At 40.3% G+C, this 17,700-nt stretch overlaps 1 protein-coding gene across 1 annotated transcript in view; it reads left to right on the top strand.

The window, feature by feature from the left end:
* The first annotated feature begins 16,264 nt into the window (after positions 1-16,264).
* CRIP3 (cysteine rich protein 3) overlaps positions 16,265-17,700 on the top strand; it is a 9,249-nt gene continuing 7,813 nt past the window's right edge. The window contains exon 1 of the mRNA XM_032299480.1: positions 16,265-16,675. Within this exon, the coding sequence (XP_032155371.1) occupies positions 16,573-16,675 (103 nt within the window). The 5' untranslated portion in view covers positions 16,265-16,572. The remainder of the gene's footprint in view (positions 16,676-17,700) is intronic.

Raw genomic sequence — 17,700 nt, 5'->3', positions numbered from 1 at the left:
CTGCAAAATTTATTTTAAGAAAGGCAGAACTAACTCAAGTAGGTAGGGCTGGAGTACTTTGAGCCTAAGCTTTGGTAGTTACTCCTCTTGTATTCTCTGGGTAACTTCAGGATTTACACCAAAGGCATCCACCAATCTGTGGCTTTTTCCAAAATAATGCTCACTTCTAAGGATGTAGGAATGGCGTTCTTTATATCTTGCTTGAACCAGCAGAGGGAGAACTTTTTAGGATTCTGTATTCTGGGCAGGAAGTGTTGCCTCCTTTTGATTAGTGGGACCTAGCTTTGGAACCTATCCAGAGAAGACAGGTGAAAGGAAGGACAAAATTCTAACCCAGTAGCTGGAAATAGAGTATATATTATTTTAAATTCACTACCATTATGGTACTGAATAAACTTTCAGCTTAGGAGACTTAGGCACATGGAAGAAATGGGCCCTGAATTCTAAGTGAAGATTGTGGTGTAATATAACTATGTTTTAAATTTTACAAACATGAGGAACATCTTTTATCAGGCATCCTCAATTGTGAGAGCAAATGACCAGCAATTATGTTTAAATTTGGGCAAACACCTAATTTTATCTAAGGTGTATAAATAACCCCCTATAAATCCCTCTTGCCAATGGAGGGCTTCCTGCTTTACAAGCCATATTCTATTCACAGAGTACATAATATTTTCTTTCTGCTAATATTGCTGAATAATATAGTTAAGTATTCTTACTTCACTCATGACACTTCATCTTTCTAAAAAGTCAAAATTAATATTTTGGTAGCAGAGTATGCCAGCACATAAGTTCATTTATCAGACTGCCAAGTTCAGGGACTGAGGAATAATGGAGTGGGGAGGTGGACATACAGGACACATGCATCCAATAGGAACATGAAGTGTAATTTTTAAAATTGGAGGAGGGTTCAGAGAGGATATAGCCTGTAACAAATAAATGAGTGGTTTCTTTAAAATATATATGTGTGTAATATATGTATGTAATATATATAATATATATAGGTAGGTAAGCTTTGTTAATATATTAATATATATTCCTAAACCTTAGTTCTCACCTTAACAAAGCTTACATACCAAATCTAGGGTAAGAACCTAAAACAACGTCTTCATTTATTAACAATTTATGTGAGAACATGGACAAATGGAAATAGTATTTTGTATTGTGAGCACATCTCATTTAGAGTTAAAGATTGCAATAACGTTTATGTTAATTTTTAACTAAAAAGGCTATGTATACAATATTCATTGATAAGCCACGAAGTTAAATTTATAATGAAAATCTCTTAAAATCACAACCCTCCTGATTTGCCCTCAACCCGTATACACTTTCGCAGGAATACATATATAAACATGTATGTTTATGTTGTAGCAGTTAACATGGTTGTAATTTTACATTTGTGTTTCTTTGATTAATTATATGCTCCCCTTGTTCCCCTTAAGTACATCAAAAACTCCCCAAAGCAAGAAGTCTGTCTTTGCTTACTGTTTTTTTAATCATTGTATTCACAGTGCACAGTTGTCTGGCATATAGCAGGTGCTTAATAAAAATTCATTGAAACAATGTGTAATAGTAGCTGTTTTTATTATCAAATTGTTAATACTTACCAAATTATTAGTCGGTAAAAATTGTAAATTGCCTCTTTTATTTTTGGGGTGCTTAGCACTCTAAAAGCCAGCTGTCCTCTTGCTTCTGTCCTGGGTCTTTGTATACAAAGCACTATATCATTGAAGCATGTCAAGGTTGCCAGAGGTTCCCTCACTTCAACAGCATTCTGGAATAGTGGTGCCAGGCCATGATGGGAACACTGCTTCTGCAGCTTCTAGAAGAGAAACAGGATGAGAAGGAGTTAAACTGGCCTTAGAGTTAGCAAAAAAGTTTTGGGGATCCAGTTTTCAGATGGCCCCCTTTTTCCTTTCAGCCAGACTTCATAAGCAGGTTGAAGTCAGTCAAACCCCAAACCCCTCTGATTTGGCTGAAGAAGTAATTCAATACTTTATGGTTCAACATCTTCTTGTCATCTCATCAAAACGAAATCATAACTTTAAAATGTTGCCTTTGGGAGAGGGAAGAGGAATGCTATCACTTTTTATTTTGTATCTTCTGTTTTGTTTCAACATTGTGACCATGAGTTTTATATAAATGTTTTATAAACAAAATATGTACACATGCACACGTATGTATAAAATGATAACATGTAGTAAGGGTTACCCATTTCTGTATTAAAAAATTTTTTAAGTTGTGTCTCTCCTACTCAGTGCATCCCTGTTTTCCTTCACACCTCTTGTCTGTTTTCCATAATTACAAATAGGTCCTGCTGCTTTTCCCTCAAGACTTCCTAAATTCTATTCCCATCATTGCTAGGCAACATGCCTTCTTCAAGAATCTCTTACCATTCTTTCCTTCTTCCTCTCTTCCTCCTCCCATTCTCTTTCCCTAACCTCTGTTGAGCTGGTTGTGCATTTTCATTAATGTTGTACAAGCACTTGAACATTAAATGATATCAATCAAGATACCTGTTTCACAAAGTAATACAGGTACACAAAAGATAAAGTCTTTGTCACATGCAAAAGGATAGAAGATAACATCTAGATGTAATGATTTAAACATTTACAGGCTTTGGTTCCATTTGTGGAGGATCAGGCAAGAAAGGAGTTTTGTAGAAAATAAGGGAAATGAGTATGTTTAAGGGAAGTGAATGAACAGGGTGAAACATAATGGGAGAGCAAAAGGTAGAAGACGTGGAGAAAGATGGCAGAGATAAAAATCAACCATAGTATTATTTTCTTTCCTCTCTCTGATACTCTGCCCCTGCTAAGTTTCCACCCAGCCTTCCTGTAACCACCTTCCTAAGGATGACTATTATCACATTGTTGCTGATTCTCACCCACTTATCTTCCTTTCTTTTCAGGGGCAATTCCAAAAGTCTTCACATTTCCAAACGGAAGGACTGCAGCAGACATTTCTGCCCCCAGGAAGGCAGGGATAGAAGCCACAGAGGCCATGGAAATGATGGGGTGCCCTTGTGGCCAGCAGGAAATCACCTGAAGGCTCTGACTTCCGGAAGGTGGGTATGGCTGCTGGGGGTGGGGATAAGTTGTAGAGAAGATCTTGTCATTTTAGCTGCCAGGAAATGGTGAGTTAGGTGAGTGAATATGTATATTGTTGTACCAGTAGAGGATGAATAATATTAGAATGTACATAGAGGGTTGTATTTTAGACTTGCCACTCCTCACCTCATTTAGCATTGAGTAAATTATCTCCTAAAATCCCATCTCTCATTTTGTACCATGAAACTTACATTAAAGCTATAGAGTTCAAATCTTCATATTCTTCCTGGGGCCTGGGCTCCAGTGTCCCCCTAAGTAGAAGATCTCTTATCTCAGTTCCAGCCTTTTTTATTGGTCCATGCAAGGACAAAGTAAAATTGGGTATGTCCTTAGTGGATTGGGGTATGAGTAAGCAAAGGAGACTCGATGAAGCGGGGACAATCACAAAGGAGATGTTTGAAAAATCCTTCAATATCAGACTTCAGGGCAGCTGTCCACCAGCTTTCACTCAGTCTTGTACTTGTCCCACACATTAAAACCTCTGGTATACCGTAGCAGGCAACCATCATTTCAAACCGCCAAGGAAACCTCTTACTCTCTGCATTATTTAAAATGCCAGTAGGGGGCCGGGCATGGTGGCTCATTCCTGCAATCCCAGCACTTTGGGAGGCTGAGGTGGGTAGATTGCTTGAGGCCAGGAGTTCGAGACCAGCCTGGCCAACATGGTGAAACCCTGTCTCTACTAAAAATACAAAAATTAGCCAAGTATGGTGGCGTGTGCCTGTAATCCCAGCTACTTAGGAGGCTGAGACAGGAGAATTGCTTGAACCTGGGAGGTGGAGGTTGCAATGAGCTGAGATTATGCTACTGCACTCCAGCCGGGGCGGCAGAGCAAGACACCATCTGGAAAAAATAAAAAACAAAATGCTAGTAGGGTGTGGGCACAGTAGCTCACACCTATAATCCCAGCACTTTGAGAGGCCAATTTTGGCAAATCACTTGAGCCCAGGAGTTCAAGACCAGCCCAGGCAACATAGTGAGACCCTGTCTCTACGAAAAAATAAATTAGCCCGGCATGGTGGTCCATGCCTGTAGTCCCAGCTACTTGGGAGGCTGAGGTGGGAGGATCACTTTGAACCATCGAGGTTGAAGCTGCAGTGAACTGTGATTGCACTCCAGCCTGAGCAACAGAACAAGACCCTGTCACAAAAATAAATTAAAAATAAAAAATGGCCCGGGCATGGTGGCTTATGCCTGTAATCCCAGCACTTTGGGAGGCCGAGGCAGGCAGATCACCTGAGGTCAGGAGTTCGACACCAGCCTGCCTAATATGGTAAAACCCTGTCTCTACTAAAAATACAAAAAAATTAGCCAGGCATGGTGGCGGTTGTCTAATCCCAGCTGCTTGGGAGGCTGAGGCAGGAGAATCATTTGAACCTGGGAGGCAGAGGGTGTAGCAAGCTGAGATCTTGTGCCATTGCACTCCAGCCTGGGCAACAAAAGCAAAACTCTGTCTCAAAAAAAAAAAAAAAAATGCTGGTAGAAGACAGCATTTTTTGTTGTTGTTGTTTTTTAGAGACAGTCTCACTTTTTCAGCCAAACTGGATTGCAGTGGCATGATCTTGGCTCACTGCAACCTCTGCCTTCTGGGTAGAAACAATTCTTGTGCCTCAGCCTTCCGCGTAGCTGGAATTACTCTATTACATGGCAGCACAGGCATGGTGGCACAGGCATGTGCCACCATGCCTGGCTGATTTTTGTATTGGTAATTTGTAATAGCAAATTAGTAATTGTAAATTAGTAATTTGTGTCTTGGCCCACTGTAACCTCTGCCTTCTGGGTGGAAACAATTTTTGTGCCTCAGTCTCCCGAGTAGTTGGAATTACACCATTACATGGTGGCACAGGCTAATTTTTGTATTAGTAGAGACAGGGTTTCACCATGTTAGCCAGGCTAGTCTCAAACTTATGATCGCAAGTGATCCGCCTGCCTTGGCCTCCCAAAGTGCTGGAATTACAGGCCTGAGCCACTGTGCCCGGCTAAAAAATGTTAATAGGTACTTTTATTCCTCTTTGTACTTTGGGACTATGGGCTCAGAAACGCAGTGGGAATGGGAACCAGAACCTAGTAAAATTTAGCTGACCTTTAAATCCTGTAAACTCTGAGATTTATTTAAATCTAAGCTGTGCCAATTCCAGATTTATCCTGAAAACTATTAGTCTGGTTTTTGTTTTTTATTTTGTTTTGTTTTCACACTGAGTCTGGCTCTGTCACCCAGGCTGGAGTGCAGTGGTGCAATCTCTGCTCACTGCAACCTCCACCTACCGGGTTCAAACGATTCTCCTGCCTCAGCTTCCCGAGTAGCTGGGATTACAGGCACGCGCTACCATGCCTGGCTAATTTTTGTATTTTTAGTAGAGATGGGGTTTCACCATGTTGGCCAGGCTGGTTATGAACTCCTGACCTCAAGTGATCCACCCGCCTCAGCCCCGCAAAGTGGTGGGATTACAGGTGTGAGCCACCACACCCGTCCGGTTTTGTTTTTGATTTGTAAGTCCAGGCACTTTTAGAGTCCTGGAGGTCTAGTTCACTGCCCAAATAAATTTATGGTTTTAGTAATTTTAGGGAATATTCATGATATAAGCAAAACCATCAGTGGAGTAAGAAGTCAGTAAAGGGCAAAAAGTACCTCAGGGCCTCATGCTGCTGATATATTAGTTAAGGACTACTTATTCCTGAGGCATGACCTGGTGGATGAAGCAATGGAAAGCAACTTGGTGCCAGGGCTGCCAACACTTCATCACTATCACTTTCTTTCCTTTGCTCTAGCCCAAGATCTGTTTCTCATTAACTGTCACATTCCTCTGTTCAGGGACAGTCAAAGATATTGGTCACAAGCTTTCGTACACACTATGACTCACAGTCCTACCTCCATCCTCTGCTTTGCTGCTTAGACCTCTGTTCTCCAGTGGTATCAGGTATACTGAACTGGGGGATGGGTGAGGGAAAGGGAACATTTTTTAGAATACTGTTTTTACTTTGGACTTCTTTTTTCTATTATTCAAAATAGCTTCATTTTTAATTTAACTTTCTGACTCTCAGCATTTTCACAACGATTTTCTGCTCTTCGATAAGGAAAGCACACTTGATCTTGTCATGAATATATTAAGCACACATGGAACCACCATAGGCCCTGTTGACATGTCTTTTTGTTTTGCACAATCTCATAAGAGCTTTAGGTCTCATAGCACAAACCCCTTGAAGTCTGCCTGGGCACACACCACATGCAGATTTTGGTGCTTTCCCAACATTCTTGGTATAAAGGTAAGCAATTATGTTACCAGGGATTTGGGACAGCCTAGTTTTTTTTGTTAGAGGCTATATCGTAGGAAAGCCTATGATGGTATGTGCTGGACCATTCTAAGTGCCTCTACGCAAGTGCATTGGACTGGTCCTGAGAGCTCTAGGCTTCCTCAGCTTCTCCATGGTGTCCGATTGTAAAGGAACTATGGACAGAGGAAAGAGAACAGCTGCCATACCTCTAGACCCCTTTGGACTTCTTTTATTTTATATGAGTTCACATGTATTATGAATGGTGAAATGTTTAAGAGCTGTTTATTGAATTACAGTTAATATGTTGAATTTCACATAACAAAATTCACCTTTATTTTTCTGAGACAGGGTCTTGCTCTTTCATCCAGGCTGGAGTACAGTGCTGTAATCATGGCACGCTGCAGCCTCCACCTCCTGGGCTCAAGTGATTCTTCCACCTTAGCCTCCCAAAGTGCTGTGATTAGAGGCGTGAGCCACTGTGCCTGGCCAAATTCACCATTTTTAAGTGTATAGTCCTGTGGCTTTAAATATCTTCAGTGTTGTACAACTATCATCACTATCTAATTCCAGAACATTTCCATCATCCTCTAAAAAAACATATACCCATTGGCAGATACTTCCAGTTAACCCCACTCCCAAGCCACTGGCAATCACCAGTCTCCTTTCTATCTCTATCGATTTGCCTATTTTGAGCATTTAATATAAGTGGAGTCATACAATAAATAATTCTTTTCTGTCTGGCTTCTTTCACTTAGCACAATATTGTCAAAGTTCATCCATGTTATATCACGTATCACTATTTAATTGCATTTTATGGCTAATTAATATTCCACTGTATAGATATGCCATGTTTTGTTTACTAGTTGTTGGACATCTGGGTTTTCATATTTTGCCTATTACAAATCTGTGAACATTCATGTACACGTTTTTTGGTGTGAATATACGTTTTCAGTTCCCTAGGGTACACAACTAGGAGTATATGGTCATATGGCAACTATTTAACATTTTTCTTTTCTTTTCTTTTCTTTTTTTGAGACAGTGTTGCTGTTGTCACCTGGGCTGGAGTGCAATGGCATGATCTCAGCTCACTGCAACCTCCACTTCACGGTTCCAGCAATTCTCCTGCCCCAGTCTCCTGAGTAGCTGAGATTAGTGCCTGCTACCACACCTGGCTAATTTTTATATTTTTATTAGTGACAGGGTTTCACCATGTTGTCCAGGCTGGTCTCAAACTCCTGACTTCAGGTGATCCACCCGCCTCGGCTTCCCAAAGTGCTGGGATTACAAGCATGAGCCACTGTGCCCAGCCCTATTTAACTTTTTTCTAAGTAAACTTTTATGTTAAAGTACAGTGTTAATATTTTAAAAACAGGCTGGATACAGTGGCTCATGCCTGTAATCCCAGCACTTTGGGAGGCCAAGGCAGGAGGATTACTTGTGTCCATGAGTTCAAGACCAGCCTGGGCAAAATAATGAGACCTTGTCTCTACAAATAAATAAATAAAAATTAGCTGGGCATGGGAGCATGTGCCTTTAATCAGAGCTACTCAGGAGGTTGAGGTGGAAGGATCACTTGAGGTCAGGAGGTAGAGGCTACGGTGAGCCATGATTGCACCGCTGTACTCTGGCCTGGGTAACAGTAAAACCATATCTCAAAAACAAAAAACAAAACACAAGGGTTAAGCTTAACAGTTTCACAAAGTGAAAAGACCTAGGTGACCAACACCCAAATCAAAAAAATAAAATACGACCATCACCACGGAAGCTCCTCTTATGTTATCTTCCAGTACCACTTCCCCAAAATGTAACCACTATTCTGACTGTTATCTCCGGTGATTAAAAAAAAAAAAAGAGGTGAAATGTACATCATAAAATATGTGAAATTTTCATCACACAGACTAAAACCCTATTTCCCTTAAGCAGTTAGTCCCCATTCCCACCTAACTGCAGCCCCTGGCAATCACCAATCTGTTTACTATCTCTACGGATTTACTATTCTGGACATTTCATATAAATAAAATCATACAACGTGGGACCTTTTGTCTGTATTTTTGTGTTACTATTTTTTTACTTAGCATAATGTTCTTGAGGTTCATCCATGTTGTTGCATGTATCTTTATAGCTGAATAATACTCCATTATATGTATATATCACAATTTGTTTATCCAGTCATTTGCTTATGGACATTTCAGCTTGTTGAGTTGTTTCCACCTTTTGGTTATTTTGAATAATGCTGCTGTGAACATTTCATGCATAAGTATTTGAGTACCTGTTTTTTATTCTTTCAGGTATTTACTAGAGGTAAAATTGCTGGGTCATACGGTTATTCTATGTTTAATTTTTTGAGAAACTGCCAAATTGTTTTCCATAGCACCTGAATCATTTTACGTACCTACAGCTTTGTACAATTTCTCCATAACACTTGTTAGACTCCTTTTTTTAAAATATATATATTATTACCATCCTAGTATCTCATTGTGGTTTCAGTTTGCATTTTCCTTATGACAGCAATACTGAGCATCTTTTTTGTTGTTGTTTTTGAGACAGGGTCTTACTCTTGCTCTGGCTGGCATGCATTGGTGGGAACACAGTTCAATGCAGCTCAACCTCCTGGGTTCCAGTGATCCTCCTACCTTAGCCTCCTGAGTAGCTGGGACGAAAGGCACACATCACCACTCCCAGCTAATTTTTTATTTTTTGTAAAAATGGAGTATTGCTGTGTTGCCTAGGCTGGACTTGAACTCCTGAACTCAAGCAGTCCTTCTGCTTGGCTTCCCAAAGTGCTGTGATTACAGGTGTGAGCCACCACATCTAGCAGTGAGCATCTTTTTATGTGCTTATTGGCCAATTTTTTTTTTTTTTTTTTTTGGAGACAGAGTCTCACTCCCTCACCCAGACTGGAGTGCAGTGGCACAGTCTTAGTTCACTGCAGCCTCTGCCTCCTGGGTTCAAGTGATTCTCCTGCCTCAGCCTCCTGAGTAGCTGGGATTATAGGTGGAGGTCACCATGCCCAGCTAATTTTTGTGTTTTTAGTAGAGACAGGGTTTTGCCATATTGGCCAGACTGGTCTTGAACTCCTGACTTCAAGTGATCCACCCAACTGGGCCTCCCAAAGTGCTGGGATTACAGGTGTGAGCCACTGCACCTGGCCTTATTGGCCGTTTTTATATCATCTTTACAGAAATGTTTATTGAAGTCCTTTATGTATTTTATAATTGGAATGTTTGTCTTTCTGTTGTATAATTATGATTCTTTATATATTCTGCATACTAGGTCTTTATCAGATATATGACTTACAGCTATTCTCTAGGTTGTCTTTTGTTTCGTGATGTCCTTTAATTGACAAATCCAAGGTCTTAAAGATTTACCCCTTTATTTCCTTTTAAGAGTTTTATGGTTTTAGCCCTTATATTTAGGTTGTTGATCCATTTTGAGTTAGTTTTTACATATGGTGTGAGGGATTTGTTGCAAATGAATATCTGGTTGTCCCAGCACCATTTATTGAAAAGACTGTTTATTCCCCCATTAATAATCATGGCATCCTTAGTGAGAATCAGTTGGCCATAGATACATGGGTTTATTTCTGAACACATCATTCTACTCCATTGGTTTATATGTGTTTCCTTATGCCAGTCCCACACTGTTTTGATTACCGTAGCTATGCAGTATATTTTGAAATGGAGAAGCAGGAGTCCTCTAACTTTGTTCTTTTTCAAGATTGTTTTGGCTATTTGGGCCCTGTTACAATTTCATGTGAATTTGATGATCAGATTTTCCATTTCCGTGAAAAAGTCTTGGAATTGTGATAGGGAATGTGTTGAATCTGTAGATTGCTTTGAATATTATCATCTTGATATCAAGTATTCTGATCCCCACACATGGATACTTTTCCATTTATTTAGATCGTCTTTAATCACTTTCAGCAGTATTTTGTAGTTTTTGTTTTTGTCTTTCACCTCAGCTAAAATTAATACTAAGTATTTTATTATTTTATATGCTATTGTAAATGTAATTGGTTTCTTAATTTCCTCTCAAAGTATTCATTGCAGATGTATAGAAACACAATTGATTTTCATGCATTGATCTTGTACCCTGAAACCTTGCTGATTTCATTTATTTGTTATAGTAGATTTTGTGTGTGTATAGATTCTTTGGGAAATTTTATTATATTTTATTTATATATTTACTTATTTGAGACAGAGTCTTGCTCTGTTACCCGGAATGGAGTACAGTGGTGTATTCATGGCTCACTACACCCTCAACCTCCAGGCTCAAGCAATTTTCCCACCTCAGTCCCCCAGGTAGCTGGGACCACAGATGCACACCACCATACCTGGCTAATTTTTAAAATTTATAGAGACACTGTTTCACTATATTGCTCAGATTCGTCTTGAGCAAACTCCTGGGCTTGAGCAGTTCTCCTGCCTCAGCCTCCCCAAGTGCTGGAATTACAGGAGTGAGCCACCACACTGACCGTGGAAATTTTTATATGCATAGAATCATGTCATCTTACAATAGAGATAGTTTGACTTTTCTTTTTTCTTGCCTAATTGCTCCAGCTAGAACTGCCAGTACAATGTTCAATAGCAGTGGTGAAAGTGGCGTCCTTGTCTTATTGCTGATCTTAAGGGGAAAACTTTAGTCTTCCACCATTGAGTATGAAGTTAGCTGTAGGTTTTTCTTAGATGCCCTTTGTTAAATTTTAGGAGTTCCCTTCTATTCCTAGTGTTTTGAGAATTTGTATTATGAAAGGGTGTTGGATTTTATCAAATACTTTTTCTGCGTCAATTGAGATAATCATATGTGGAGTTTTTTTCTTTTTATTAATGTGATATATTACATTGATTTTCTTTTCCCTTTTTTTTTTTTTTTTTTTTTTTTCTTAAAGAGATGGAGTCTCACTCTGTCACCCAGGCTGGAGTGCAGTGGTACAATCTCGGCTCACTGCAACCTCCACCCTCCAGGTTCAAGCGATTCTCCTGCCTCAGCCTCCTGAGTAGCTGGGATTACAGGTGCTGGCCACCACGCCTGGCTTATTTTTTGTATTTTTAGTAGAGATGGTCCATGTTGGCCAGGCTAGTCTCAAACTTCTGACTTCAGGTGATCTGCCCATCTCGGCCTCCTAAAGTGCTGGCTTTACAGGCATGAGCCACTGCGCCTCGCCTCTGTATTTTTCTATTATTTATTTCCTTTATCTATGCTCTAATTGTTTCTGTTTCCTTCCTCCTGCTAGCTTCTCATTTAATTTACATTTCATTTTTCCGTTCCTCAAGGTGTAATGTTTGATTGTTGATTGGCGACTTTTTTTTTTTTTTTTGAGACAGAGTTTCACCCTGGCTGGAGTGCAGAGGCACAGTCTCAGCTTGCTGCAACCTCACCTCCTGGGTTCAAGTGATTCTCATGCCTCAGCCTCCTGAGTAGCTGTGACTACAGGCACGCGCCACCACATCCAGCTAATTTTTGTATTTTTAGTAGAGATGAGGTTTTACCATGTTGGCCAGGATTTTCTCAAACTCCTGACCTCAGGTGATCCACTTGCCTTGGCCTCCCAAAGTGCTGGGATTACAGGCGTGAGCCACCACACCTAGCCAGATTGGAAATCTTTTAGTAAAGTAAGTGTTTACAGCTATAATTTCTGTCTTGGCACAGTTTTAGCAGCATCCCATAAGTTTTGAAGTGTTGTTTTGTTTTTATTCATCTCAAAATGTTTTATACTTTCCTTTGTGAGTTCTTCTTTGACTTATCAGTTTTTTAAGAATATATTGTTTATCTGGGTGCAGTGGCTCAAGTTTATAGACTGTAATCCCAGCATTTTGGGAGGCTGTGGTGGGAGGACTGCTTGAGGCCAGGAGTTTGAGATCAGCTCAGACAACAAAGCAAAACTCTACCTCTACCAAAAAATAAAAATAGGCTGGGTGCTGTGGCTCAAGCCTGTAATCCCAGTGCTTTGGGAGGCCAAGGTTGGTGGATCACAAGATCAGGAGTTCGAGACCAGCCTGGCCAACATAGTAAAACCCCATCTCTACTAAAAAAAATATATAGAAAAATTAGCCAGGCATGAGGGCATGCACTTGTAGTCCCAGCTACTCAGGAGACTGAGGCAGGAGAATCGCTGGAACCTGGGAGGTGGAGGTCAGTGAGCCCAGATCACGCCACTACACTCCAGCCTGGATGACAGAGCAAGACTCCATCTCAAAAATAAATAAGTAAAAATAAAAATTAAAAAAGCTGGCTGTGGTGACTTGAGCCTGTAGTTCTAGCTACTCAGGAGGCTGAGATGGGAGGATCGCTTGATCCCAGGAGTTGAGGGTTCAGTGAGCTATGATTATGCTGCCACACTCCAGCCTGAGTGACAGAGCAAGACCCTGTCTCAAAAAAAAAAAAAAATGTGTTGTTTAATTTCTATATGCTTGTGAACTTCTCAGTTTTCCTCATTATTGATTTCTAGCTTCACTGCATTGTGGTTGGTGAAGACACTTGTGTGATTTAGGTATTTTCTAAGGTATTGTTTTGTAGCCACACTTACTTTATGGCCTAACACATAATCTGTCCTGGAGAATGTTCACACACTTGAAAAGAGTCCACATTCTGCTATTGTTGGGTAAAATGTTTTATATGTCTGTTAGATCTACTTGGTTTAGTGTTGTTAAAGTCTTCTGTCATCTTATCAAACTTCTGTCTAGATGTTCTATTTACTATTGAATTACAGTACTAGAGTCTTCAACTATTATTGTAGAACTGTCTGTGGTCAGCTCTCCATAACCAGGGATTCCACATCCGCAGATTCAACCAACCATGGATCAAAAATATTTGTGAAAAAATTAAAATTAAAAGAATACAACATTAAAAAATACAAATAAAACCAATTATAGCATACCAACTATTTACATAGCATTTACATTTTATTAGGCATTATAAGTAATCTAGAGATTATTTAAAGTGTATAGGAGGATGTGTGTAGGTTATATGCAAATAGTACACCGCTTCCTATAAGGGATCTGAGTACTTGCAGAGTTTGTAATCCAACAGGGTTCCTGGAACAAATCCCCTGCATATTCAGAAGGACAGCCATATTTCTCTCCCTTCAGTTCTGTCAATGCTTGCTACATATATATTGGGCTTCTGTTGTCTGATCCATGTATGTTTATAGCTGTTATATCTTCTTGATAAATTGACCCTTTTATCAATATATGATGACTTTCTTTGTCTCTCGTAACAACTTTTTAAAAATTTTTTTTTTTTTTTTTTTTTAAAGCTGGGGTTTCACCATGATGGCCTGGCTGGTCTTGAACTCCTGACCTCAGGTGATCCACCCACCTCGGCCTCCCAAAGTGCTAGGATTACAGGCGTGAGCCACTGTGCCCGGCCTTTTTTTTTTTTTTTTTTTTTAAGAAACAGGGTTTTGCCCTGTTGCTTGGGTAGACATAAGTGCAAGGGCAGGATCATAGCTCACTGCAGCCTTGAGCTCCTGGGCTTAAGCAATTCTCCCACCTCAGCCTCCTAAGTAGCTGGAACTACAGGCCTGTGCCACCACACCTGCCTAATGTTTGTTTTTTGTGGATACAGGGTTTCACCATGTTGCTCAGGCTGGTCTTGAACTCCTGGACTTAAGCAATCCACCTGCCTTGGCTTCCCAAAATGCTGGAATTATAGGCATGAGCCACAGTGCCCAGCCAGATATAATTTTTTTATTTTTTGAGATGGAGTCTTGCTCTGTTGCCCAAGATGAAGTGCAATGGCGTGATCTTGGCTCACTGCAACTTCCACCTCCCAGGTTCAAGCGATTCTCCTGCCTCAACCTCCCAAGTAGCTGGGATTACAGTGCCTGCCACCACACCCAAATATATATTTTTAAATTTATAGTAGAGACAGGGTTTCACTATGTTGGCCAGGCTGGTCTCGAACTCCTGAACTCAGATGATCCGCCTGCCTTGGCCTCCCAAAGTGCTGGGGTTACAGGAATGAGCCACCGTGCCCAGCCTCAATATAATTCTTATATGCAAGAAGCATTTCTATTGTATAAAGGTACATGTTTGTTAATTAGGACCTTTTTGGTTGTATCAGAAACCTAATCCTTTCCATATTGTCATGTGGTTAGGAAGAAGAAAAAAAGGAACTTAATGCAAATAAACTTAAGAAAAACGATGGGAGTAGTGATTTATGGGTTGGTAACCAGGGAACTGAGGCAGAGCTATATCCAGAAGATCAGAGATGTCATCTGAACTCTCTTCCCCAGTCCCTCTGCTTTGCTTGGCCTTATTTTCAGTAGAGTCTCTACTCAGAGGCAAGATAACCCCTTCAATTTCAAGCTTCCTGGTCCTTATAGGCTTCTATCATGAAAATGAGAGTATATATTATAATACCAGAGTTTCAGGGAGGATGTTGATTAGCCTGATTTGAGCCACATTTCTATTCAATAGTCAGATGGGTGAAGTAGTCAGACCAGGTCCAATTGTCTTGTCTGTTAAACCACAAGACAAATTTGAATTAACATGGAATAGGGAAAGATGAGGTTCTTCAAAGGAAATGCTTCAAAGTAGAAAATAAAAATATGAAGCTACAAAGGTTCAGTGCCTTCCTAGTAGACTTTCTCTTGGTAGCTTTTTATCAAAAGATGAGTATTTAGGTTCTTGTCTCAACTAAGATGCTGCCTTTTTTTTTTTTTTTTTTTTTTTTTTGGTGGGGATGGGTAATAGGAGGGTAGAAATTACAAATAAGGGCTTTATAGCTATGCCTGTTCCAAATGCCCAGGAGAAGAAGAGGAAAAGCCCAATCGTTTTGGATTTGGGAAGAGACTGGAATTTGCTGATTCTGTGACCTTGAGCTTCATAGAGGAAATGAAAGACACTTCTGTAGAAAGGTAAGCATTTGCATTTGTCTGAATTCACAATTTAGCCTCATTAACATAGTCTCATGACCTGTAAGGACTACTTTTATATATTATTTTAAAATTACCCTCCAGACCTTAGTAAGAAGATGTGGAGGTTGTTACTAGGACTTTACGCCAACTCCATGACCACCATCTAACAGATTTATAAGCAAGCTGACTACCAAGTTTCACTTCATTCTTTTTCTCCTCAGTTTCCAGCATAGGGATACATTTTTCATGCTGAAAATTATTTGTAGGTAGTTCTTTTTATATACTTTGAGATTAAATACACATTTCTAAGTGATACTTGGAAAGCCAAATCCGTCATGGAAAACCACTGTTTAAAGCTGTTGCTGATTTCTTCACAAACAGGTTGAAGGCAGCCATGGCAAAGGGGTAGGGGGTCCTTTCCTGCAGTCTTGATTCTGAATTAGTCTAGTTGATGCCACTGAATCACAAAATGTAGCCCACTCAATACCCCTAAGCAGTTAACCACTATTAGCTCTATATAGAGTACCCTCAACAGGTTCATGTAATGGCAAGGTGATGTTGGAAAATGAGGGGGAAAAAATCAAACAGACTGTGCAGCAATTCTCTGCAGGTGGGGGGATTAGTATGTTTTAAGAAAGCAAATTCAGTCTTTTTTGTCTGTTTTGTATATTTCTTTTTAAAAATAGTAATATAAACTAGGCCAGGTGTGGTGGCTCACGCCTGTAATCCCAGCACTTTGGGAAGCTGAGGTGAGCAGATCATAAGGTCAAGAGATCAAGACCATCCTGGCCAACATGGTGAAACCCCATCTCTACTAAAAATACAAAAATTAGCTGGACATGGCGGTTCATGCCTGTAATCCCAGCTACTTGGGAGGCCAAGGCATGAGAATCGCTTGAACCCAAGAGGAGGCAGAGGTTGCAGTGAGCTGAGATAGTGCCACTGCACTCCAGCCTGGTGACAGAGCGAGACTCTGTCTCAAAAAAAAAAAAAAAAAAAAAACGATTAAGTAATGACTTCTCTGAGGTGGACTTACCTATTTGTAGTATTTGTTAAAATATCATTTTAGAGATTTTAGTCACACCAATTATTCTTCAAAACATCCACTGTCAGTAACTGAAATGTATTCCTACAAGAAATGTTAATTTTCCCTGTTATCATTCTTTACATAGCGTCTATTTGACTCAATAATGGAAGCCAGGCAAGGAAGAAAAGTGCAATACTATAATTTGCTGTACCTGCAAATGTATAGTGCAAATGTTTGGAAGGGTGGAGCCTCAACTAGTCTTTCCTAAGCACTGAAATAGAAGAGATGAAGCATATTGTGAGATGATGCTATACAAGGCCCTACAAGATGTGGGGAGCCGTAAAGCATTTGCCCCAGTGACTCATTGCAAGCTGCATGAAAGCAACACGGGACTCACACCCCAAGGTTGGTTTCTTTGTGTTGGGCCCTGTGCTAGATGCTGGGATAAAGATGACCTGCCTAGGCAGATGAGGCAAGCGTACAAGGTAATTCAAGACAAAGTGCTAGAGAACCTTGGAAAATGATTATTTAATGTGTCCTGGAAGTTCTAAGGACTTCCTGTGAAAATGAAATTCGCCTTCTTAGAGAAGGCAGCATATCTAAGAATAAACATACCAAAGCAGTCCTCCCAACCTCCTGAAGTGGGTCCTTCTCTCTGAGAGCGATAGGGAGCAAAAGGCAGTAAAACTGCAGCTTCTTCCTCCAAGAAGAAGCTAATGACTCAAAGATATACAAATGGCAAACAAGTATATGAAAAGATCATCAACATAACTGATCATCACAGAAATGCAAATCAAAACAGATATCATCTCACCCAAGTTAAAATGGCTTTTATCCAAAAGACAGGCAATAACAAATGTTGGCAAGGATGTGGAGAGAAGGGAACCCTCATATACTGTTGATGGGAATGTAAATTAGTATAGCCACTGTGAAGAAGAGTTTAGAGGTTCTTCAAAATCTAAAAATAGAGTCGTAGCAATATGTGATGTAGCAATCTGACTACTAGGCATGTACTCAAAAGAAATTAGTGGGCTGGGCACTGTGGCTCAGGCCTGTAATCTAAGCACTTTGGGAGGCCAAGCGGGTGGATCCCCTGAGGTCAGGAGTGCGAAACCAACCTGGCCAACATGGCAGAACCCCATCTCTACTAAAAATACAAAAAAATTAATGGCATGGTGGCATGCACCTGTAATTCCAGCTACTCGGGAGGCTGAGGCAGGAAGATTGCTTGAACTTGGGAGGTAGAGGTTGCAGTGAGTCAATATTTGCACCACTGCACTCCAGCCTTGGTAACAGAATGAGACTCCATCTTAAAAACAACAACAAAACAAAACAAAAAAACAGTGTATCTGAGCCTGGGCAACATGGTGAGACCCTATCTCTACACACACACACACACACACACACACACACACACACACACACACACA

The sequence above is a fragment of the Sapajus apella genome, unplaced genomic scaffold (assembly GCF_009761245.1).
Source record: "Sapajus apella isolate SASKATOON/1434 unplaced genomic scaffold, GSC_monkey_1.0 scaffold41, whole genome shotgun sequence".
Lineage (NCBI taxonomy): Eukaryota > Metazoa > Chordata > Mammalia > Primates > Cebidae > Sapajus > Sapajus apella.
Note: the sequence above shows the minus strand (reverse complement) of the source record. Positions and strands in the feature narration are given on the sequence as shown.